This window comes from Anoplopoma fimbria, chromosome 9 (genome assembly GCF_027596085.1).
Source record: "Anoplopoma fimbria isolate UVic2021 breed Golden Eagle Sablefish chromosome 9, Afim_UVic_2022, whole genome shotgun sequence".
Taxonomy (NCBI): domain Eukaryota; kingdom Metazoa; phylum Chordata; class Actinopteri; order Perciformes; family Anoplopomatidae; genus Anoplopoma; species Anoplopoma fimbria.
In genome coordinates, this window is record NC_072457.1 from 23817879 (window position 1) to 23841550 (window position 23672).

General features: G+C 41.1%; 2 protein-coding genes across 2 annotated transcripts; one reads left to right on the forward strand and one right to left on the reverse strand.

Moving 5' to 3' along the window:
- Nucleotides 1–16: 16 nt before the first annotated feature.
- ten1 (TEN1 subunit of CST complex) lies at nt 17–3449 on the forward strand. Its single transcript, XM_054603901.1, has 3 exons — nt 17–138; nt 1651–1808; nt 2334–3449. Exons 1-3 carry the CDS (start codon nt 50–52, stop codon nt 2471–2473), a joined length of 387 nt encoding a protein of 128 aa, XP_054459876.1. The 5' UTR covers nt 17–49; the 3' UTR covers nt 2474–3449.
- A 269-nt stretch (nt 3450–3718) lies between these two features.
- Nucleotides 3719–19643, reverse strand: evpla (envoplakin a). Its single transcript, XM_054603902.1, has 22 exons — nt 19594–19643; nt 14865–14964; nt 14625–14779; nt 13914–14037; nt 12997–13128; nt 12785–12826; nt 12237–12398; nt 12014–12121; nt 11769–11864; nt 11522–11632; nt 10795–10941; nt 10517–10668; nt 10320–10417; nt 9979–10151; nt 9652–9827; nt 9251–9389; nt 8953–9146; nt 7989–8139; nt 7780–7863; nt 7429–7536; nt 7233–7325; nt 3719–7108 (listed from the first exon to the last, which is right to left on the reverse strand). Exons 1-22 carry the CDS (start codon nt 19641–19643, stop codon nt 3719–3721), a joined length of 5985 nt encoding a protein of 1994 aa, XP_054459877.1.
- Between the last annotated feature and the right edge of the window lie 4029 nt (nt 19644–23672).

Below are 23672 nucleotides of genomic sequence, written 5' to 3' on the forward strand. Positions count from 1 at the left end.
TTTTTACCACATTGATCAACTAGTTCAGGGTTGTGTTACCACTGACGGTATGCTTCCTGCAGCAGCTGCTTTTCACTTCCCCTGGGAAGTGAACTCTGGAGCAGTGAAGGAGGGAGCATCAGTGAGAGTGTTTGGCAGGTGGGTTTGGTTTGAGTGTATATGTGTGTTATGTGATGGAGGAATGGAGAAAAAGGCTATGCAATCTTCCTTTATTGGGTTGTCACACATTGATACAGTACCAGTCAAAGGTTTGGACACACCTTCTCATTCAATGGTTTTTCTTTATTGTTATTTATTTCTACATTGTAGATTAATATTGAAGACATCCAAACTATGAAGGAACACATATGGAATTATGTGGTAAACAAACAAATGCTCAACAAACCAGAATATGTTTTTTTATATATATATGTTTTATATATGTATTTACATATTCTGGTAAAACATATAACTTTTGACTGGTACTATATATATATATATAGTACCAGTCAAAAGTTTGGACACACCTTCTCATTCAATGGTTTTTCTTTATTTTTTCTTTATTTCTACATTGTAGATTAATATTGAAGACATCCAAACTATGAAGGAACACATATGGAATTATGTGGTAAACAAACAAATGCTCAATAAACCAGAATATGTTTTATATTTTACATTCTTCAAAGTAGTTGAATGAGAAGGTGTGTCCAAACTTTTGACTGGTACTGGTTATATATATTTATATATATTCTACTTTACAACAACAGTGGTAAAAAAATGTTTTACTTAAGCAAAAGAAGAGATTCAGTTGTCACAAAAATTGCAAGTAAAAGTCCTGCATTCCAGATTAAAAAAAATAATATCAGAAGTATTTGCTACAAATCTTAGTAAAAGTAGCCTATCAAAAGTAATAAATAATTATAATGCAGAGTGGCTATTGTCAGTGTTATACCATTGGATCATTGTTAATCGTGTATTTATACAGTACCAGTCAAAAGTTTGGACACACCTTCTCATTCAATGGGTTTTCTTTATTTTTATTTTTATTTATTTCTACATTGTAGATTAATATTGAAGACATCCAAACTATGAAGGAACACATATGGAATTATGTGGTAGTTGAATGAGAAGGTGTGTCCAAGCTTTTGACTGGTACTGTAAATAATTTCTCAGGAGTGTTTAAACTCTTGTTAATCTAGTCCAGGTTATAATTCTGTTTTATTCTCATGAATAGAATAAAGGTGTCATGGATCTGAGGCTGTATTAAATAGTCCACTCAACAGACAAATTCAGGTTTGACAAAGCTGGGAACTTTGAACTAGACCTGGGGTTATTTGGTTGTGATGGAGATAAAAATCATTCTAAGAATATTTTGTCCTTCCTTCAAAATCTACTTAAGTAAAGTTAGTGTAAGTACAATAAAAGTAAATGTACTGTCTATGCAGCATTATTATATTATTATACATAATCTTATTTAATTATTTGCATGACAGCAGCATTTTAATGTTGTAGTCGGTCAAACTGGATTTGATTGTTTCTGCTTTGTGGGGGGTAATCTGTAATAAAGCAGCATTATTTAGCCATCAGATAAATAAGTAAGGATATACCTTTAAAAAAGATGAAATTGTATCTTCTGACTTGTACTTCAAACCTTCCTGTTTCATGTTCTAGGCTTGTCTCCTATCAGCCTGAGGAGTCCAGGGCTACGCTGTCAGCTCAGCATGCTTCAAAAGAGCACCATGTGGCGGTTCACACCTTGTTTGTGGAGCCTTTTAACCCAATAATTGGGGCCCAGTACATAGTTCTGGGTGAGGTTGAAAATGCTGAGGGTAAGGAAGGACTTTCTGATCTGTTGTGCCTGGGGAATAACTAATCATCTATCATTCCCTGTTTTTCCTGGGTCCACATACTAATCAATAAAGAAATTGACTGGCTATCGGAAAAATAGAATAGTGAAAGTATTGTATTTATAAAAATCAGAATGCAATATTTATTATAAGTATATAATTATATATTAATTGATTTTACAATAACAAATTTTGTCGACTAAGCTTTTTTCTCATGCAAATAAAATAATTGTGACGGTCGAGTAAATTCACAGAAGCTAATTCACCGTTACAAGATTCAGTGTAAAGATATAAAATATGTGTTAAACAGCTATCTGGTTAAACGATAGCTGAAATAGAACTTGAAGTCAAAGCTCTTTAACCCTTTAAATACTAGTGTTTGTTTGCCTCTCTTTGAATTCAACTCGCATATATGTCAATAAATCTTGATCACTGGGCTCATGTGAATGCGTCCAGGACTCTCAGGCCTCTATCGCCTGCCTTTATCTGCCTCTTCTCGTCTCACAGGGGTTGGCGTGATGGTCCGTGCCCGTGTGCTGAACTGCGTTGACGGAGTAAACGTCGCCCTTCTGCAGAAAGCCATCAACGAGCAAAGGAGCTTCTTCAAGGAGAGGGAGCACACAAGTGACGATGCACATGTAACCTGAATCAGGGTGCTCGATGAGTATTTGGACTGAAGCTCTGCCTTTTAAGGCTGTTTACCAAAGTATACTGGATGTTGTGTGAGCTAAGTCAACTTGAAGACCGGTTTGTTGACTGTAAAAGACAGTTTACTATCTTGTCTGTCTCTGATCATTACAGTTCATCAGTCTCAGGGTTAGCTATTTGAAAGTTGTAGCTTTTGTGTGCTGCCATTTTACATTATGAGAATTACCAGCCTTAACAATGTCAATATAAGCTTGTGGTCCCATATCATTAAAAATGCTTTAAAAGGGTTTCAATAGATATGTCCTGTATGGGTCACGTGATGTTGATTAAAAGCAAACTATGTATATATGAATGAAATGCAATCCTTTTCATCACTTTGTACCTTGTAGAGATATCGATAGGTCATCTATTAGATACCTTCTAACTGGTCAGGGCTGGATCATTGAAGTTTAGCTGGCAGAATTTTTTATCATTGAAATAGTTTTATGAATCCACGTTATAACCATATTTATTAAAATAAAATCTTCAAAGCATAGGCCTGTATCTCATACATGTTACGACCATGACATAAATAAAGCAATCTAATGCACGCATGGTCCATATTCTTATACACCCTCTTACTGCTGACACACTTGTGTTGCCTGTCAGGTGCAAAAAGAGTGACGCTGTTGTAAAAATCACGCAGATTTTATGTTTTTACTAGCTTCTTAAAATACTACGTATTCTGATACTACGTTCTTGAAAGTAAATGTTGAGAAGCTTGTACCTGCCTGTGTGTTTTATTAAAAAAGACTACACAGCTGTGAAAGTGAGGAAGTCCATGCTCTTCAACCATTATAATTTAAATTTATTGGTATTTGTTATTTCATAAAGTATCAAACAAGATTGAGTTTAAAGTCAACAGTGTCGAGGATAGCCCATGAGTAATACAGAATAAAATCAATCTTTGTAAAGAGCATTGCACCTTGTCCCAGTGTCCCTAATAAAACAATAACATCAAAGATAAACTGCATTTGTATTCTCTGTTTTTAAATTAAATGAAAAAAACATCTGCCCACATCAGACATGTTTGGTAAACAAAGGCAACACAGCAGCAATCATTTTGGCTAGACAGAAAGCTTTGCAGTAGAAGACTTTTCCTGAGTCAAAATGTACATTGTAATTAATGTATGGATTTACCATAATCTACATTTTTACCACATGACTCCACAGACAAGATAACACCAAGTGTGTTGTAAACATATCTAGAATCTTGCATATCTAGTAGAGTTGTAACCAGACTCTTTGGAGAGGGCAGGCAGCATTGGTAGGCCTGACACTGGGTCTTTCTTACAGCGATCCAGAGCTTGTTTGTAGCTGATCTTCTCCTTTGTGGCAGGGTCTACAATATCCTTGCTATAGGTCATCTCCGCCTGCAGCTCCCTCATCATCGTGCTGTCGATCATTTTGCTCCCGATGGCGTCAAAGATGCTCACCCTGCGGCCGTTGTTGGGATTGACCAGCCCTCCCGTCAGGTGCTGTGCCACCATGTGGTGAATGGCGGTGTCCTTCGGCATCCAGCCTTTCTGAACAGCTTCTCCCACAGACAAGCGCTCTTTGGTCATGGGGTCTTCCACTCCAGTGAAGGCCTTTTGCGCATTGAGTAGCCTCTGGAGTTGACTGTCCTCGATGAGGCCTTGGAGTGCCGCCTTATTAACTGTGTACCTCTTATTGTTGCTGAGGTCAATGATGCCGCCTGTTGCCGCCTGAGCCTCCAGAAGTTTTTGGGCGGTGGTCGGGTCGATCAGTTTACGCATGGTGGCGCTGCGTATTGTAAAGCAGGTGTCAGTGTTCGTATCTATTACTCCAGCAATTGGGAAGATTTCTTTGGGAGCGGAGATGTTCTGAGCTGCGTTCAGTGCTGAGTTCAGTGGGGTGGACTTTAGGATTGAGTTGAACTGGGGTTGCTTCTTATTGTCACCCGCAACCAGCAAGGCAAACTCTGAGATGGGAATCTTGCCTGTTTTGTACTGTTGTAGATCATACTCTGTCAGCCGGCCCTCCCTCAGGGCCTCTTTGATGGAGTACTGCTTTCCACTCTTGCGATCCTGTAGTACAGATGTCTCCCCATCGGGTCCCAGGGAAGTAATATCCTCCCAGTCACACTCGAGCTCCTGCAGATGAACGTACTGTTGACGATCAATCAGGCCCTGCACGTAGGCATCGTAAGGGGACATGTCTTTGCCTGTGTCTGGATCCAGAATGGTGATTTTGGTGGAGACGTTGGTCTCTTTGGTCCTTGTCTCTGCATGCTCCTCTTTCTGCACGTTCTGCAGAAGCTCCCTGATGATGCTGTCTCGCTGATGGATCTTGTCTTTTTCGTCCAGGATCTCCCTCTCCAGGCGCTGAGTGTCAGAGCCCATCATCATGCTCCTTTGCCTGCTCATCTGTGTTCTCTCGCTCATCAGCTTGCTCTGCTGCTGGAAAGACAGGCTGATGTCGTGTCTCGAGGCATCGAGTGTCCTGAGCTCCCGGGTGAGGTTGTCCCTCTCCCTCTCTAAAGCTTCTTTGTTCAAAGTGAGGGTAGTCTCCTCCCTTGAAGAGCTGGATTTGTTGGACGTCAGAAAATTGATTTTTTCATTGATACGTCTGATTTCAACCTCCGTGTCCTGTCTGGTAAATTTCTGCTGAGTCACCTGCTCCCTCAGGCGATCCCTCTCAGCTTCGACGGCCTGGTCTTTCTCAACGCGGACAATCTCTTTGTACACCGTCCTCTCACCAGACTTCTCCCTCTGCAGGATCTCAATCTTTAGGGTGATGTTACGGATGTCTCTCTGGATACGCAGAAAATCGCTGGTTTCCTTGTCCATGTCTGAACGAAGGCCCGTTGTCATCCTCTCCAGTTTTGGGTCTCTTTCAACCTTCAGCACCTCCTCGACAATAATACATTCCTCAACAGGAGGTGGGGCATTTTCCAGCTGTGAGATGCGCAGGCGGATCTCTCTGAGTTCAAACTCGGCTTCAACCCTCTTTTGGTGCTCATCACTCTCCCTGAGGATCCTCTCTTTGTCTTCTGTCTTTGTTCTTAGCTGCTGCAACTCTAGATCCAGATGACGGCGGGTCTGTACTTCTTCATCCAGGTTTCTGCCGAGCTTCTCATGCTCAAACTGCTGCCTTGGGTCCTTCTGTAGACGCAAAACCTCCTGAACAACTACTTTCTCCTCAGGCTTCTGCCTCTCCAACAGGATGTATTTGTTTTGAAGATCAAACACCATCTCTTCAGTGTTGCGTCGCACCTGTGCCTCCTCCCGCACATCTCTTCTCAAGCGGTCAGCTTCTTTCTCCACCAGAGGATCAGGTTCGTACTTGATGAGCTCTCTGGTGATGACTTTGGTCTCGATCTTGGACTTCTCAGCCTTCCATTCATCTCTATCTGTCCTGAGCAGTCTGACCTGGTCCTGGAGGGTGTTGTATGTGGTGCATAGATGGTTCACCTGATCATTTAGCCTCTGAATCTCTCTTTCATTTTCAGGACTCCTTTCCTCCTTAACAACCTCTTGGAGAACTTCCTTCATCTCCACCTTGGGCTTCTCAGCGCGAAGAATATTCACATCAGTGGTGACCTGGATGATCTCCCTATCCAGATCAGAGCGCCGCTTGTTGGAGTCTTGTGCGTCTTTCCTGAGCCGCATTATCTCCACCTCTGTGCTGGGGTCTATCCGGTAGATCTCATTGACGATCTCCTTCACCTCAACTTTTGGCCTCCAGTCTTGAACTTCTCGGTAGCGACTGTGGAGCTCTGTCAACTCTTTGGACATGGAGTTGTTTTCAATCCTCTCTTCCTCCACGCTGGTTCGAATCCTCTTAGATTCATTGATGAGCTCAGGGTCTTGCTCAATCTTTTTCACTTCCTTAGTGATGACCTTGGGTTTAATGTTAGGAATCAATCTCTCAAGTGCATTAATCAGGCTCCTCGTCTGGAAGATTTCATCATTAATGAGCTTGATCTTGTTGCTCTCGTCAGAAATTTCCGTCTCAAATGTCCGCACAGCTCTCAACATCTCCGGGTCCTGCTCCACTTTCAGCACTTCCTTCTTAACCACCCTCTCTTTGATGGTTGGTCTCTTCTGCTGGAGAATCGTGACTTCTGTCCTCATCTGAATGTGTTCCCCATCTCTTACTCGCACTTCATCTCTCATCCTCGCTATCTCGTCTCTTATCTTGGCGGCCTCTACATCCAGCTGAGGATCTTTCTCATACTCCGTCACCTCTCTGATCACCAGTTTGGCTGGCGTGTTTAGGAGGGTTTCCTCCATGATAGTGATTTTCTTGTTGAACACCTCAACATCAGTGTGGATGGTGCTGCGCCTCAGGGACTCTTCGTGCAGTATTTTCTGCAGATCAGACAAATCCCTTTCCATTTTTGGGTCGCGGTAGTACTGCAGTACTTCCTTTTCCTCAATGCGCTCCACCCCTCTGCGATCCTTCAGCGACATCATCCTGTCTTTAAATGTTCTCAGTTCTGCCTCAGTATGAGCTTTCCTCTCCTTCTCTTCGTTCAGCTCTTTTGTCAGACTGTCCAGCTCAAAAGAACTCTTCTGCTGGCTTTCAAGCTGCACTTGTTGATGTGCCACCAGTTGGACTTTTTCTTCATTCTGCAGCAGGAAAAGCAAATTAATTGGATGGCAATAAGTTGTCAAGTGATTTGTTTTGGGATGTAGCTTCAAGTAGTTTTATGAAAAACATGTTTTGTACTGAAAAGGTGACATGCTTTCTTACTTGTAAAATGAGATTCTTTGCCAAGCCCATCTGTTTTTGGCGTTGTGTGTTTTCAGCTGTTGCTTGAGTGAAACGGTTGACCAGATCCTTTTCCTGCAATTAACAAGAGACGCAACAAACCATCAGCCACTTTGATATTTTAATGAATGTAAGAAATTTACATTGTGTCAAAAAAACACAGGAGTTTAATCGTTACCTCTCTCTGAACAGCATCAGCCAGTGTCATCATAGCAGGTTTCTTGGGAACAGTGGCTCCAGCGTCCTCTAGTGTACTGTTGTATTTGTCAACGTTGACCTCATAATCCTGCACAGACGTGAGGATTCAGACTTTGAGCACAAAGTAATTCTAAGTTACAAAGTCTATATTATAGTTTTCCAACAAGTGGAGCATTTGCGGTTTTTTTTTTTTAATTGAAAGACCATGAATTAGAAAGTGACAATTATGTCATCATTCATGGTAATAATAGGGATATTTTCATTTTCCATCACCAATTCAGTCCCTTGCTAATATTTTACAGCATTGTATTTTAATCCATTTGAGTCTTACATTCAGGAGACACTGCAGGTCTTGAGACACGTCAGCCACTCTGTCCATGTCATCTCCCTTCCTCTTCAGGTCATCAATCACCCTCTGTGGTGAAAAGTTTAACAGACGTTAATCACTGTGAGTCATTTATATCATCTTTCATTAATTTATAGCTGATTTTACAGATTTGCGTGGAGAGAAGCATATGTGTTAATAAATCACAGCCTCACCTCTTGGGAGCTCTCCCTGGCAGTGACCTGAGACAGATTATCATTGCAGTTTATCTTGTTCTGCGGCAGGTTGTCCAGGAAGGACTTCAGGGATTTGGAGGTACTCTGAAACTCCTGGTTCTTGGTTGCAGCTTCGAGTAAGATGTTTTCTCTGTAAGAATTCATCAATATGAATATCTGCTTTGTGGTGCTTTCTAATTCAAAAGGTTTAGCTTTCTTTTGTGCCTTTTCCTAAAAACATATTTATACCTGAGGTATAATGAGCTTAAACCTCCGCCTGATCATATCAATGTAACAGCTTTCTCTATATAGATTGAATATAATTAAACAAGGATTAACATAATCTGCTATTTGCAATATTCATTTTCTTTAAATAAACAAAGCAAAAAACAAAACAAACATCTCAAATCATGTATACAAATGTATGTTTGAGTCCAGACAGAGTAGTTAAGTTATATACACTATGCTACTGCATACAAACTCGTCAAAGTAAAGGATTTCACAAAATTAAGCAAAATTTAGATTAATTATCCACATTATAATCTACACCAGGAAGATGATGAGATTGGTCGAGTCTTTGTTTCAGTGAGGGAGGGTGCACCTCTGTGTCTGTGCACGGCTGATCTCGCACTCTGCTGCAGCAAACTGCTTAATATTTTTGGGGTGGCCAGTTATGGCTGCATGCTCAAGGACCTCTGGTGGTTGCTGTGACTCACACTTTCTCAAAACACCTTTTATAGTATGTGTTATACTGTCACTGACTCCTAACTCACCACTCTTAACCTGCCACCAGCAGGTAGGAGCCACTAGTTATAAAACAGTTGAGAGCATCTCCGAACCCCCATCTGCAGCCCGAGACACAATTGGGGGAATAACAGTTTGCAGTGTGTTTGGCTAACAGCTAAGGGAACTACCAGTACAAACACACTGCTGTACATCGACACAACGAAGGTCTGATTCTCACCTCTCCTTCAGCTGGTTGTCCACGTTGGCGTAGCGGGTCTGCAGCTGCTTGACCTCTGTTCTCTGGCGCCGGATGTCAGGGCAGTACTCCTGGTAACCCTGCTGCAGAGAGCTGCACAGCTGCTCCGTGGTCTCCAGATCCTGACTTAGCTTCTTCACGTCGTCCTGAGCCGCCGTCACAGACTTTCGCTGGTACTGTATACAGCAAAGGAGACACACAATTAATAATCTGTCAACTCAAAGTTGGACCTATGAGAAAGAGAACCGCCTTTTATGTGGTAGAGGTACAATTCCCTTACCCGAAGGTCTTCAGCACGGACTTGGATTGCACTTGGCACATCAGGGATTGGACCATCGTCACTCAGCTTTCTCTCAAACCCAGAGACGAGGCCGTCCACCTTCTTTATCTGACTCTCCAGGTTGAGAGAAGCATTAGCTCTGGAAAAAAAGGATGAATGTAATGATAAGTGTAGGCCTACTGAGATTATCTTGTTCAGTAGCACAGCTGGACAAAGAAAGACATATGTACATCTATGAAAATATGACTGGTGTTATAGCTTGTTTTATCATTTATTGCATTCATTTTTCGGAAGGTTTCAACTTGCAGTTTTAAACAGGGATAACCAGATGTTCATTGGAGACAAATCCCTTCCACCGTGTCAATGCTACATTAAGCTTCCCAATCAAAACATGTACTTACTTCTTGGTGTAGAGGTCAGCGAGCGCTGCGATGCTGTTGTGCTTGTTGCTGGCATCGCTCAGTTTGAGCGGCAGTGCAGAGGAGGTACTGCTGGAATCCTTGGACAGCAGGGGCTGCAAGTCATCCTGAGCTGCCTGCTTCTGCTGCTCCAGAGCCTTCAGAGCATTGACAGCTTCCTATCAGGGTCAAATGTAGATACTTCAGATACTTATACTCTTAAAATGTAGGGCGGTCATCACATATCAGACATCAAACCATCCAGGGAATAAAGGCAGAAACATGCTAACAGGAACTCCCACGGTTTGTCTGTGACTTCAGTCTTCTCACCTCCTGTTCCCTCAGCCTCCTGGCCAAATCTCCGGCCGGGTCGGTGCGGCTCAGCGGGGCTCGCAGGCGGCTCAGCATGCTCTCCTCAGCCCGGGCCAGGTCACCGTCCAGCTTGTCCAGCTGCTGAGACAGGGCTTTCACTTTGGGATCCAGCGGGGCAGAAGACACTGGAGCTGAATGAGGAAACAGGGACGTTTATTAGTTGCCTTGTCTGATTGTGGCCTTAAGATAAAATTGTGCAACTATTTGTGCAACTGGTGTTAAATCATCATCATCATGGCTTAAAGAAGCAATGACGTCTGATAATTAGGAACATTTTGTTTTAATTGATGGACAATTACCTAATTGTTGGGACCTGGAGACCTCGGATTTGTGATTCTTCAGCGATGTCGCCAGAGCAGCTCTTCTCTTCTTGATGTCTGTCAGTTCACCACCCAACCTAATGAATTGGTAAAAAGTGAATAGACACAGTATTACTGACTGATATTTTTGCATTGTTTGTTGTAGCTGCATAATGATACAAGCCTGCATTACTTACAGGTCCACTTTGTCGATTGCGTCTGAATCAGGTGGAGGGATCTGGAAGCAAACTCCTGGGAAGGTTTTTGTTGCCCCGTCAGTGGAGGTAATGGCCCAGTTCACGTCTGAGTTAGATTTCAGGGTGAACTTATCGCCTCTTTCCAGAGCATCCTGGATGGTGATGATAAAGAAAACACGAGCGCAAAAAGTTAAGACAGGAAACATGAGTTAACGCTTATGAATGGAACCATCTCAGCTGTGGATATTTGACATTTTCTGCCTGTTAAAGAGCTCCACCTTATCTGTCTCCCAGTCACACAGGGACTCCACTGTGATGGGTCTGTTGGGGGCGATGCGTCGCAGCTTCAGAGGAGCGATGGTGGTGCTGCATCTCCTCAGGTGGGCCAGCTGCTGTTCACAGTTCTGTACGACCACGTCCTCAGCCTGGTGGGAAACAGACACAGAGATATCTTATCAATACTCATCTACTGGTAGAGTGTCACAAATGTTTAAATATTAATGTTAGTGTGAACCACGGGAGAAACACACTGAGCTGGACTTCTTTTACCTCTTTTTAATTGAGGGAGGGTGTGAGATTCCCAGCTAAATAAAAACCTTTAGCCTTTATAAAAAATAGATAAAAATAGAAAAGAAAAAATGTGGCTTTGATTATTAATGGATGTGTACTGTAGTTAGTATTTTGGCATATTTGTATGCTGGTTATAGGATTTTTTTTAAAGAGTATCTTTTTAATATTTTTTTTAAATCTTTGAAAATGTTATTATGTCCGTTGTTCATGGCTCCTATCAAATAAACCGATACGAAAATAAAAGCAAAACAGCATACATATGTTAGGTAGGTCGTAGATAGGTCTTCCAATGTGTACTTTTTCACTTCTTCATAGAACTTTTAACAAAAAGAGAAGTGTGTGCTACAGTTTTTTTCCCACAGGGAGGTGCTAGTTGAATCGGTTATGTGCATGGACCTACAGTCCTGGACTCTGTCTCTAAAAGCTCCTCTTTACCTCGAGCTGCATCAGTGTCTCCGAGGTGCTCTTCTTGCTGATGGAATTGGGGTCCAGGTTCTTGTTGAGTTTGGAGAGCGTCTCTGACAGCTGCTCAGTCTCCATTTGGTACTTTAAAATAGCACAAATACATATTTCTTCTGTAAAAAAACCTGAATGGGTCCCCTTGATGTCTTCTCACGCAAAATTGATTCGAACACAGATTATTTTAATAACAAATTGTGGTGTTTGATGTTCCCATATTTACCTTTTTGTACTCCTCCACACTGTCCAGGTGTGTCTCTTGACAAATGCAGAGATTGAGGAATTTCTGCCACTCGTTTCGAACAGCGTCCCTCTGAGCCTGGAGATGTGACGTAATGTTATCAGTTAACTTTAATTGCATTTCGGGTGCATTAAAATTAGTTTAAAGGTTAGAAAGTTAAAGACTTTTGGCCTTCAGAGCGTTGCCTTTGCTTTGGAAAGCTGTGCCTTCTGGGTAATGAGACCTACTTGTATAGTCTCACTGGCTGGGTGCTTCATTTCAATGAGTCTCTCTCCTTCGTCCTGGAGTTTGTTCACCTCGCTCTCGTGGGACAGCAGGCTGTTGTTCTTGAAGTTCTGAAAGAGGTTCAATTAGTGCGGTTATTAAAATGTCCGGTTATCCAAGTACAGAAGAAATAACTCTGAAGAAGCAACATCATGAAATGAATTAGGCCGCTAATGTTTCACTGACCTCGTACTGCCTGCGGACGTCAGGTGGGTCCACCATGTGGTCACTCCAGTCCTGCTTTTTGATCTTATCTTGCTCTTCTCCCAGGAAGACCAGCTCTTTGTTGCAGCCGTGCATGTGCTCGTACAGGCTGTTCAGGTAGTGGCGACGCCACTTGGAGTTGTCCTGAGGAGAAATGAAATGACTCTCAATGAAACCTGAGAAGCTCTGAGTGTAAAAAGGATTATGTCAAAATGAAACAGTATTTTAGACAGCTTTTAGCTTCCTTAATTAAAAGTATTTCTTGTTGAAAATAAAACAAATGACATATCCATAAGCGAGAAGAGGCACATAGCTCAACATTTGTTTTGATATTTGGACATTTTATTTACCAAGAAAGCAAATAAATGTACATGAACAGAAGAAAATCAAACTATTATTTGTGTTGTTACTTTAAAGAGAAAAGTGATGAGAAATTTCTCAAAACCCCCCATGAAATGTTCTCTCATTGCCTTTATAGTCAACTCAAAAATAAGTTAAAGAAATGTAGCTTTTACAACAACACTACTCACCAGTAGATTGTTGTACTGCTTCTTCAGCTCCACATATTTCTCCTAAAAAAAAAGGGGGGGAACAACATTCATCATGAGCTGCAGGAAACACTTTTCCATTGACATTAAAGAAGACAGGCAGGAAGTTAATTGTTTTTGATGAGCTGCTGTGGTGAAAGCAGAGTGCTCAAAGATCAAGTGAAGACACCCAGATTATTATCACGTGTGTTCACCTTGCTGCCTGCCGAGCTGACGCAGAGCTGGGAGTTGTAGGACTCGACCTCTTTGTGCAGGATGTTGTGAGTAGCGACCTGCTTCTCCAGGTCTGCCATGGTGGGGCCGAACTCCTCCACGTTCACCAGTTTCTGAGAGAAACACCGGAAGAGAGACACAGTTAACGATATGTGGACACAAAATAACCACCAAGTCTGACAGGCTGAACGCTGTTTAGTGAGTTGTGCTGTTAAATTCGCTCAGTTGTGATTAGTATGTTTAATACGGCGAAGGTAGATACTGTAAATATGGCTTATTGATTAAAAACATGCTCAACAATTTGAATGTTACAACAAGCTTAAAAGATTTGGCAATTTTTTCATTAGTTTTTTTTTTTTATTGTCAACCAGTCCCTTAAATAAACTTAATACACAAGTCTGTGGCTCTCAGGCCCATTAGTTCCTGAAGATGTTAATATTAAGAAAATATTTTAGAAATATAGAGGTTCATTTTAAGAAAAGGCTTAGTCATTTTTCTAAACAGCTGGGCACTGTATTTTTTTTAGCAATCTTTACTAAAACAGTAGTAAATAGTGAAATGGTTGGGGACTATTTTCAGCGGTGGATTAATACACATTTGGTATATGAATATGAATTTACAGATTCAAATAAAGGAACATGTCACCCATAGAACAATGGAGCTCTCTGACACAGATAAATAAGATTAATAAGGTTTGGGCTACACAGGAAATATACATATATATACAGTGTGTTTTAGCACCGTCTTGGTTTTGGTCTCTTTATGCGATGAGTTGACAATAAGTAACATATTAAATACTGCCAACTTTATCCTTCAAGATCAAAGAGTAACATCAATCAAGGGTCCTCTAAGTATTTTGAGGCCGACTAGCTCAAATGTTCAGTTTTATTATACGCACTTGTTTCTCGTTGAAAACAGGCCCCCAGTCGATTCTGGGCATCCGCGACACGTCGTCAACCTGCTCGTAGATGTCTCTGTAGAAGGCGCAGTCCTTCAACCAGCGCTCGTGGAGCAGGAGGACGCTGGAGTGATAAGAGGGCAGAGGAGAAGCAAAGAAACAGAGACGTTTGAATTTATTGAGACCCTGAGTCTTAAATACATTGTGAAATATTCAGGCGCATAAATGCAGACTGAATAATACACCAAATCTTTTAAAACTTCAATCACTATTAGAGTTTTTCACAATAACAGTGGATGACAAATGAAAATGACGAGGAACTTTGTCCAGTTTAATTTCATTTTAATTGTAAACCATCTTGTAAACAGTCTCTTAAGGCAAGACATTACAGGCAAAAACATGTTTTACCATACACTGGTCAACTTTAAGATTTTGGGGCTATTTTGCTTCCATTACAATGTCTTTTTTCAGACTAGTGTAAGGAGAACATCCAAAACACACATTTAGCTTTTTATTTTACTACATTTTTTTACTACTATTACATTTTTAATACAAAAAGTGAATTTCTTAATGTAAGTAATTACCGTGGTTAGTTTCATGGTGAAATATTTTAGTTACATTTTTTCCCTTAAACCTTCAGAAAAGGTCTGATGGGGGAGTCGCCACACTTTGGGCAGCAGTGTTGAGTGATTGTGTGTTGTATCTACTCACTCGCTCTCTATCTCTCTGGCCTGTAGATGTCCGGACTTCTTGGCTTTGTCGACGTCCAGGAAGAGGTCCTGCAGGAGGACCTCAGCCTCGCCCAGCTTGTCTGATATCTCAGTCTGGTGCTGAATGGGCAGGTCTTTCTTGTCATTCTCAAAATCCTGGTGGAAACAGACAGCAGTTATTTCTTTTAGGGCTGCTGGTAAAAGAGTTGGTTTGCGTTAGTCTTTCAGTGTGTGTTCTCACCACAGCCAGCAGTTCCTCGGATCGGAGGATGTCTTTCTCTACCGTGTCGGCATTCTTTTGCATCTGGGCGACCAGCAAGGCCAAGCTGCTGGCCTGGGCCCTGCAGGGTGAGGAGGAGGAGGAGGAGGAGGAGGGAGGAGGAGGAGGAGGAGGAGGAGGAGGAGGAAGAGGACACAGATGAAGCCACGAGCACAGATCTCAATGATTATACATTTTGACGACAAAACAGGTTCTGAATCGAGATGGACCTCAGGTAGACACACAGCTAAAAGACTGTGATGAGAACAAGGAAACATTTTCTCAATATGCTCGACAACGTTTTTAAAAGTTTAAGTTCATAAACTATTAAAAACCCATTGAACTTAAAACATTTTTGTGTCTGGGTTCCTTAATTTGATTTATCTTAGTTAGGGAGAAAGAGGGGACATTTTTAATAATACTTTCTCATATCACCGTAGATACATTTTCAAGAACAGAAGTAAAACCGGTTTATATTTTTTCAATTTGAACTAAAGAGCCCAGACATGTTGAAAGACAAAAAGGTTTAAGGACATATTTAAGATCTCCACTGTCACAAATCTGCACTGACAAAGTTCTCCTTTTATTTTTTGTCACTCTTTTGTATTACCTGGCTGACTGGTGACTGTTTATGAGGACTAAACCTAACCCGACAATTTAGAATTTATAAAAACAAGAGGTCTATGTGCGATGTGGAGTAAAGGGTTAGAATAAAGATGACACATGTGGATGTTACGATCTCACATGAACAGCTTTTTGTGCGAGAGGCTTTGTGGTATCGTCTGCATTTCAATCCAATGGAAGCCATTTAAATCAAATCTAACAGGTGAGTAATCCAATGAGAATAAACAATGGAGGAGTTTCCATCCACTCACTCACACTAAGTCAAGATATCAACTTGCATCCCAATTAAAGAGCAACTTGCAGGATGAATTTATTATTGTATTTAATACTTTGTGTGTCCAAACGTCCATTGTCTGTATTATAAACTGCCTTACAAAAAAAACAAATCCAGACGCCATTGTACTGTGTTTATAGAAATATCTTTTTGATATTGTTTTTACCACACATTCATTCACCTGCAAGTTGCTCTTTAGCACCAGGTGTGGCAAATTAATTTACTTTTTTTGTGTAAATACCCTTTAACTCTTACACATCCTCACAACATGCAGCATTCACACACTAAAATCAGTTTCAGCTGCACAAAAATATTCCACAAATATCTCTCCACCGACTTATCGCAAACTTTGACGTTTAACATGTTAACTATTCTCCCCGAGAGTTTATGCTACAGGGCAGATTTGACAACCTGTCAGGGTTTCATTAAGGCACTAAAACGTCTCTGAAATAACACTGATGTGTAACACCGACCCATGTTGGCAAGGACCTCGCTGGTGAATTGACCCACATACCAAAGCTAGCTCGTAGAGCAAAGTCCTGTATCTCTGACAGAAACAAGCAAATGTCATAGCAGGTAGATTTAAGGGATGTTAATGATGGAGCGACGGAGGAATGCAGAGTTCCTCCTCCTGCACTGACTCACTGAGGGGCCCGCTGATCTGGTTCTGCAGCCGCTCTGACAATGGCCTCCCTATTCCTGCTCACTCAGCGGGAGAGACAGGTATGTGCCGCACACACACACACACACACACACACACACACACACACACACACCCACAGTACAGTACACCACACCACACACAACAATTATCTCTAACCTTTCCCTTAAACTTATGGTTTAAACCACCTCTGACTCTGCCTCATCAGTGAGACGTTGCTTTCTCTGCTGGCAAACAAATAAACAGATTAAAGAAAGAGACGATGAGGACACGGAACCATTAGAGTCAGTCATAGTAATAATATGATAAACATGCTTTCATACCATCTGTTTTTTCTTTGGGGTGTCTTTGATTCTTTTTATACCTTGTTTGCTTTCTGAAAATAAATCAAAATCTTCTTTATTTTTCTAATAATAAGAATAATCTTTATAAATGTTTGTGGACGATAAAGTCAAAGTTTGGCTTGCTTTATTCATATAAGTATAGTAAGATGTTGTCAATAAAGCAAGCCGAAAAAAGAAACAAAAATCTCTCATTTTAATTTACGGTCTTTTCCTTTTCACCCGGTGAGAAATATTCATAATTAAATAAAGGCGGTTTCTTTTGGTAAGGTTAAAATAATAGTGACGCGAGGTTCGTTAGACCTTTCATGTGAGGGAGGGGAGGTTCCTCTTCAGTCTGTCTTCAGTCTATTGGAAGTTACACATTAAGGATGGTCAGGGAGCTGAATGTCGGGTCACAGCTGTGGACATGTGCAGAGCGTTCAGTTTAGTGTGTCTATCTTTAATGTTTTTGAAAGGAGGTCACAGCAACGTTTTTTGAAATGATCTGTTGCAATTAATTCCTCCATAACAGCTGAGAGTAGTGCTGTTAAAGGAATGCTTTTAAAGGAAGCATTCTGCACACTTCCTCTGTGTGCTTCCCTTGAATACAGTCGAGCCTTGTTTAGTTAAACCCTTCAGTAGTGACTGCTGCACACACATCACTCTGTAATTGGGTATTTTGTTGCATTCACGAATGGCGAGCAGGTACGGCTGATTTGACTTGAAAGTAGGATAACTGGATAACCCGCATAATTTAGAAGGGCTTGCCTGCATTTTTTGAGTTAGTTGGAAGATTACGAAATTTGTACCACTAAACACTCCCTGATTTATCCAAAAAAGAGAACGGTTGACTTTGAATTAAATTACCATGGCAACAACAACGTGAGCTGTGATGTCAGTGATCGCACCAGCAGAACAAGATGGCCTCCTCTGGGATACTGACATTAGTGCTCATGAGCATCATGTCATCCACCCTCACACAGCTACCAGCATCATAATGCTTACACACACACACACACACACACACACACACACACACACACACACACACACACACACACACACACACACACACACACACACACACACACACACACACACACACTCACTTTACGTGTGCCTGTCATTTCTATTTATGAATGATGAGGATTTGGAGTTTCTTCACATTTCCTGACACAATAGGTGGAGCTCTAAAGTTAGACACTGCTGCTGGTATGACACCACAAAAACTCAGAATTGATTTATCTGACAGTTAAGTCTGACGATCTATTTATTGATGGATAGAAAATGAATCAACTACACGTTTGATTGTCGATTAATCATCAAAGTAATTGATCATGTAAAGATGTAAAATATTTGCTGGATTTGCTGCGTTTCTCAGTTTTTTAATCATTTCAAGTTAAATAAAAAATAGATATTTAAGGACTGTTGGTCAGACAAAACAAAAAAGCGTGGGCTCTGGATTTCCTGACAGTTCATTTAATTTAATTATAAATCAATCATTTGAAAAAAACAATCCAAATATGACTGAATAATGAAGATAATCGTCAGTCGCAGCCCTGTTTATCACTGTCTTCATAGATATAATTAGTATAGAGCTCTCTTCAGGGCTGAATGGACCTGTGTCACACCGTAAAGTACGGTTGGGAACCAACGCCCTCCTAAGAGAAAGAAACCAGCTGAGCAGTACAGACTGCCCGGCCCTCATCACACCTCGGCAGTCAGACGACACGTCCAGGCCAGAGGCGAAACCACCTGTTCACCACCTGCCTGTCAAACCGAGTCAGTATTGTGACATCAAACAGGGACGAAGAAAAATGAGGAATCAATGAATCCTTTCTCAGCTGAATGTGTCTCTCTCCCCGTCAGCTGAGAGTCTCAGACTGAGAGTTTAAACGTCGATTCAAAGCCATTGTGTCAATAAATCCCATTATGTTTAAGAGAACAAACACAAATACAATCCGCTCTCGTCATTACTTGGAGAAGTACAGGAGAGAGTGAAATCTTCTCTTCACCTGCAGAGAGATCAGCAACTTTCTTTTCACACTTTACAAACCACAATGAATGAACATTTGTCTCATTGCCGTCTATGTCTCCTTACATTTAAAAGTTAAAGGGCCATTTCACACATTTCACATCAAATGAAGCTTTTTTTTTTAAAAAACTTTTCTTAATCAAGTTGCAACCAGCCTTCTTCCTCCACCCAACAATTTTTAAAACGTGTACTGTGTGAGCGACACATATTTCTACGTCTTAAAAAGCAGCCAGACACATAACAGCCACATCACACACACACACACACACACACACATACTTCTCAGAGGATAGAGATTTTTCTTTCTCATTGAAATATGATCACCAACAACAAAGTTTTACTAGCTGTCACATGTTTAAGTCTGGACTCTGATGACATTTGTTTTCTCTGTGACTTCCACCTCCAGTCATTTTCACTATAGTTCCACCTCTTGTCTTTAAGCACACTGTCCCACCTCATGTTTACAAATGTAAACCTGACCTCAGGGCCCTCCAAACGACCCGGCAAACATCTCGTAAAGCTTTCACCATCCCTGAGGAGTAACCTTGGCTTAGAGCAGCACTTGAATTGAGGGTAGAAACTCGCCTGAGCAAACTTTAAACGCAGCCGTAATGCAACAGGAGGGCAACGCTCAGAGGGAAAGAGGACAACGGCACGCACAGGAAACATGACACAGTTGTGGGTTTGGGAAGAGCAGGAGGAGGGGTGACATGACCGAGATACAGCCTCACCACACACAAACATTCATACATGCATTATATAAATAAAGTCCTTTGGGGGGGAAAAACACTCACTTGCTTGTCTTGCCCGAGAGCTTGCTCGAACTGTCCTTTTTCTTAAACATCCTGGAGGTCGCGTGGGGTCAGGCAAACAAAAAAATCTCTCTCTGTCTCTGTCTCTCTCTCTCTCTTACTCCTTCTTCGTCCCTGTCTTCCTCACCCTGTGGCTCCCACTTGTCTCTCCTCTCAAACAAACTCAAACACACACACACTCACGTCAGCGCAGGGTTTGACGCTGGCAGCTCCTCCCAGACAGGTTAGCAGGTGTGTCGCCACCCAGACATCCACCTTGCGGAGGAAGACTGGACCGACCTGTTCCCCGGACTCTCCCCCTCCCTCCCTCCCTCAGCCCTGCCCTTCCTTTTCATCTGGGCCCTGAAAAACTCTGAGATCTCTCAGAGGGAGCAGGGCCCCATTAATTAGCATTATTGCATAATTCATGGGGCTGGAGGGACACTGAATTCTTGCAGTCTCTCTCTCTCACCTCATTTTCTGCCATATCTCTTTCACCAGGTGACCCGCCAACATAGACTGTAAATAAGAAGCGGATGTAGTCACAGAGACGTGACCAGTTGGTTTGTGGACTGCTGCTTTGAAGCCTTGAGTTCAGCATTTTGGTCTGCACCATCTTGTCTTTTTGCCACCAGAAGTGACACAAGACGCTGTACAGGACATTATTAGGTGACCAAAAAGGTTAAAATTGACTTTCATGAACGGAAAACACACTGTGAAAGGATCAAAGTTGTAAGACGAGAAAACCTGGACAAAGCTGAGTGGCGACCTGTCAATCACAAGGTAGCCACTCACTAAATCATACACTGTTTATTTTACTTTAACGGGACCATCATTTACTAAATGTACATCGTGCTGTATTGAAGAAGACTTGAAACTAGCGATTGAGACCATGAACTCATGTTTACTGAGGTAATAAATCAAGTAAAAAGTAGAGTTATTTTCTCATAGACTTCTATACATCAGACTTCTTTTCACAACCAGAAGAGTCGCCCCCTGATGGCCATTAGAGAGAATGCAAGTTAAAATCACTTCGGCATTGGGTTCACTTTTCAGACCCAGAGGTTGCCGCTTGCCCACCAACCTTTTTCTAATTGACAATGACAATAAACTGATTCACGTTGTTTGTTTTTGTCGAACTTTAAATGTAAATAAGGTGCAACAGAGCATAAAAATGCATCAAAATATAGATTGTTTATAAAAAAAAAGTGCAAGGGGAGAATCCCCTGGACCCCATTGCCAGAGAAGCTAGAAGGAGGGCAACATTTCAAAGAAAGATGAGTTATGGGCTTATTCGATTTTTTTTCATTTGAAATGTTATTGTTTGTTTATTAACTAGCCTGCCGTCATTTTTGCAAAAGTGGACAAAGCGAGTTGAGTACCATTGATCTAGGGGGTCTGATTTGAAAACACGCTTTTAATTCCACCAAGGAAGTCAGCGATACTGCGTCTTTGAAAAGAACAGATTCATTCATATAATATTCCATGCACATGCAGACTGTGGGTTAACAGCACATTTATTGGGAATCTTTTTATTTTATTTTTCTCAGAAAAACCAACATGCCTTTCTCCTTTCAACTGCAACCCTTTGCAACATATACCTTCATATTTAGTTTCATGCATCACCACACAGTTCTTTATTCATGGCAAGGTTCCAACATCACCTCATCGCCCTTTTCCGGTTCCATACAATGCACTTTTTTTTAAAAACCAGACACTAATGTTAGGCTTATCAGTTAGCTTTGTGCTAACCTTCATAAATCCTCATTCGTTTTCTTTATTCAACATCTAACTGGGTTTGGGTCTAATTGGATTATGATGGCATTTTATTATTATTTACAACTTAACATTCCAAGTGTCTTTTTTTTATTATTTTGACTCGCTCTATTCACACCCATCTTCAGCCTGACAGATAAAGTCATGGCTGTGAACAGAGACTCACAGTGTATACAGTCAACAGAGGAAAGTGTCTGACAGCGTGTGGGCCTAGACAGAAGCTGGTTACACAATACCTTCATATAGAAGCACATGTAAAAACAACGTTAATGATAAAAAGAAGACTCCATACAATTGCCATGTCCCATGTGTCGCATCTACAGACACGAGAGTCATTCAGGATCAGGGCGTCTCTCTGCAGCATATCAACAAAGGGAAATCATGGCGAGGAATGCAGCCGGGCAGCTTTCTTTGCAGCAGAGTGGGGAACAGCACAGAGAGCACACATTTTTGATCAGGCCAGTCATAAGGTCTCTCTCTCTCTCTCTCTCTGGGTGCGTCCACCTGTCTGGAAAAACAGATATTCTTTCCGTGTATGTGGAGCAACATTCAGCTCCTAAATACACAGAAAACAGCTTCTTATAATATATCTTTTCATTTCATGAGAAAATATTTTGGGCAAGATCTGGGGTACTGTATTTGGTTATCATAGAATAGAAGAAGTCCTTTAACAACCTCCTGTGCATATTGGCTTAAAAGTCCAGATAAAAGATTCAGAGATATTGTGCGATTGTTTTCTTAACTGCTGCCAAAGTAAAAAAAACAAAAAAAAACTGTGAATTTTAACATTAAGCCAACATGGGCAGAAAGTGTTCAGAAAAATGGAAATTTGAAAATCTGCAATTACCTGAAAAGTTGACGGGTATGGTAATTTAATTAGTTTAATTATTGGTCATATGACAAAGTATTGGACAAAGTGAGAATTTGACCGGTTGAAAGCAAGACGTTAAGTCAGGGAATTCAAAGTTTTTACGACTCATACTGAGGACTACATGAATATCTGAACCAAATAAATAACAATACATCCAGTAGTTGCTGAGACATTTTACTATAAAACTAATATTTCAATCTCAATGAAGATAGGTCAGGAGATCACAAAAATCATTCGGATTCATGACAGACATTTCCATCCATAGAGCCAACCAACAGACATTATGACCCAAAAAGTCGACCAATGGACAATATATCGCTGCCATCATGGCTAAAATTATGAACAGAAGCAACAAACGCGTCCACTATTGAGAGAAACAGAACACATTACACAGCGAATGACATTCAAGATCTGGCTGTAAATGTGGATGAAAGGCTGCACTCTGGTCAGCAATGCTAACTGAGAATCAAAGGGATGAATAACAGCCTCAAGTTCACGTAGGTAGTTAACATGGCAACATAAAACATTCAAAGCATTTGAACTAAGAGGAAACAACAAAGGTGGAAACACACTGAGGGGTGTGTCAGTCTTTCACTAAACTACACACAGCAGACACACAGCATAGTTGTCTGGTTTATGAAATAAATCTTTATAGAGCTTAAATACTTGGACATTTTTCACTTTGCCCTGGAACAAGTACAGTGCTGAACAGTCTGCATAACAAAGGTATATGCAGATAAATACATTTTAATGTTTTCATATCTGTGAAATATTAACTTCGAGGCCTTTCACATTTTAATCTCACAACAGCAAAATAAATATGTGAATAAATTAATGAATAGAGATGTGAAAAAACACAGAAAAAGATTTGTTATTGATACTGTGTCTTATCTCTGGTTTCATCCTGCATACACATTTATCTCCACCTCATCAGATGTCTTCAGTCCAGCCAAGCAGAGCACATTTTTGTGTTCCTGGAGTGACAAAGGTATGCCTGCATTGATAAGTGATGTGAGGCAGCATTAAGTATTCAGGTAGAGATGCCTTGTCTGGTGTGTATACTTGTGACGTTGATGCTGAAGTATAAGGAAAAAGTAATTTACAAGGCTAAGTGTTTGAAGAATTACATAGGTGTGTTTGATACTCAGAGTCACCCTCAACACATTCACACCCTGCTGAGGCATCCTACGCACTCCTAACACACCCACACCCAGAGCAGCGGTACAAGAGGACAGGCACACACCTCTTTACTCCCTTCAGGAATGTTTGTGAATTACTTTGTTAAATGTGAGATTTGATTTTCAAACAGTAATTCTAACAAAATCACAGATTATGCGACAATGAAAGCTTTTTTTTTCTTTTTTTCTTTCTCCTCCATCTTCTCTGATTCACAAGGGAGTAAGTTGAAACAGATTTCAAGAGATCAGTCTTTGGT

Coding starts and splice junctions, on each gene's coding strand:
- ten1 (XM_054603901.1), top strand. CDS start 50: ATGCTTCCTGCAGCAGCTGCTTTTCACTTCCCCTGGGAAGTGAACTCT. Junction 139..1,650: donor TCAGTGAGAGTGTTTGGCAG/GTGGGTTTGGTT, acceptor TTCATGTTCTAG/GCTTGTCTCCTATCAGCCTG. Junction 1,809..2,333: donor TGAGGTTGAAAATGCTGAGG/GTAAGGAAGGAC, acceptor CTCGTCTCACAG/GGGTTGGCGTGATGGTCCGT.
- evpla (XM_054603902.1), bottom strand. CDS start 19,643: ATGTTTAAGAAAAAGGACAGTTCGAGCAAGCTCTCGGGCAAGACAAGC. Junction 14,038..14,624: donor GCCAGAGAGATAGAGAGCGA/GTGAGTAGATAC, acceptor TTATCACTCCAG/CGTCCTCCTGCTCCACGAGC. Junction 12,399..12,784: donor AGCAGTACAACAATCTACTG/GTGAGTAGTGTT, acceptor ATTTCTCCTCAG/GACAACTCCAAGTGGCGTCG.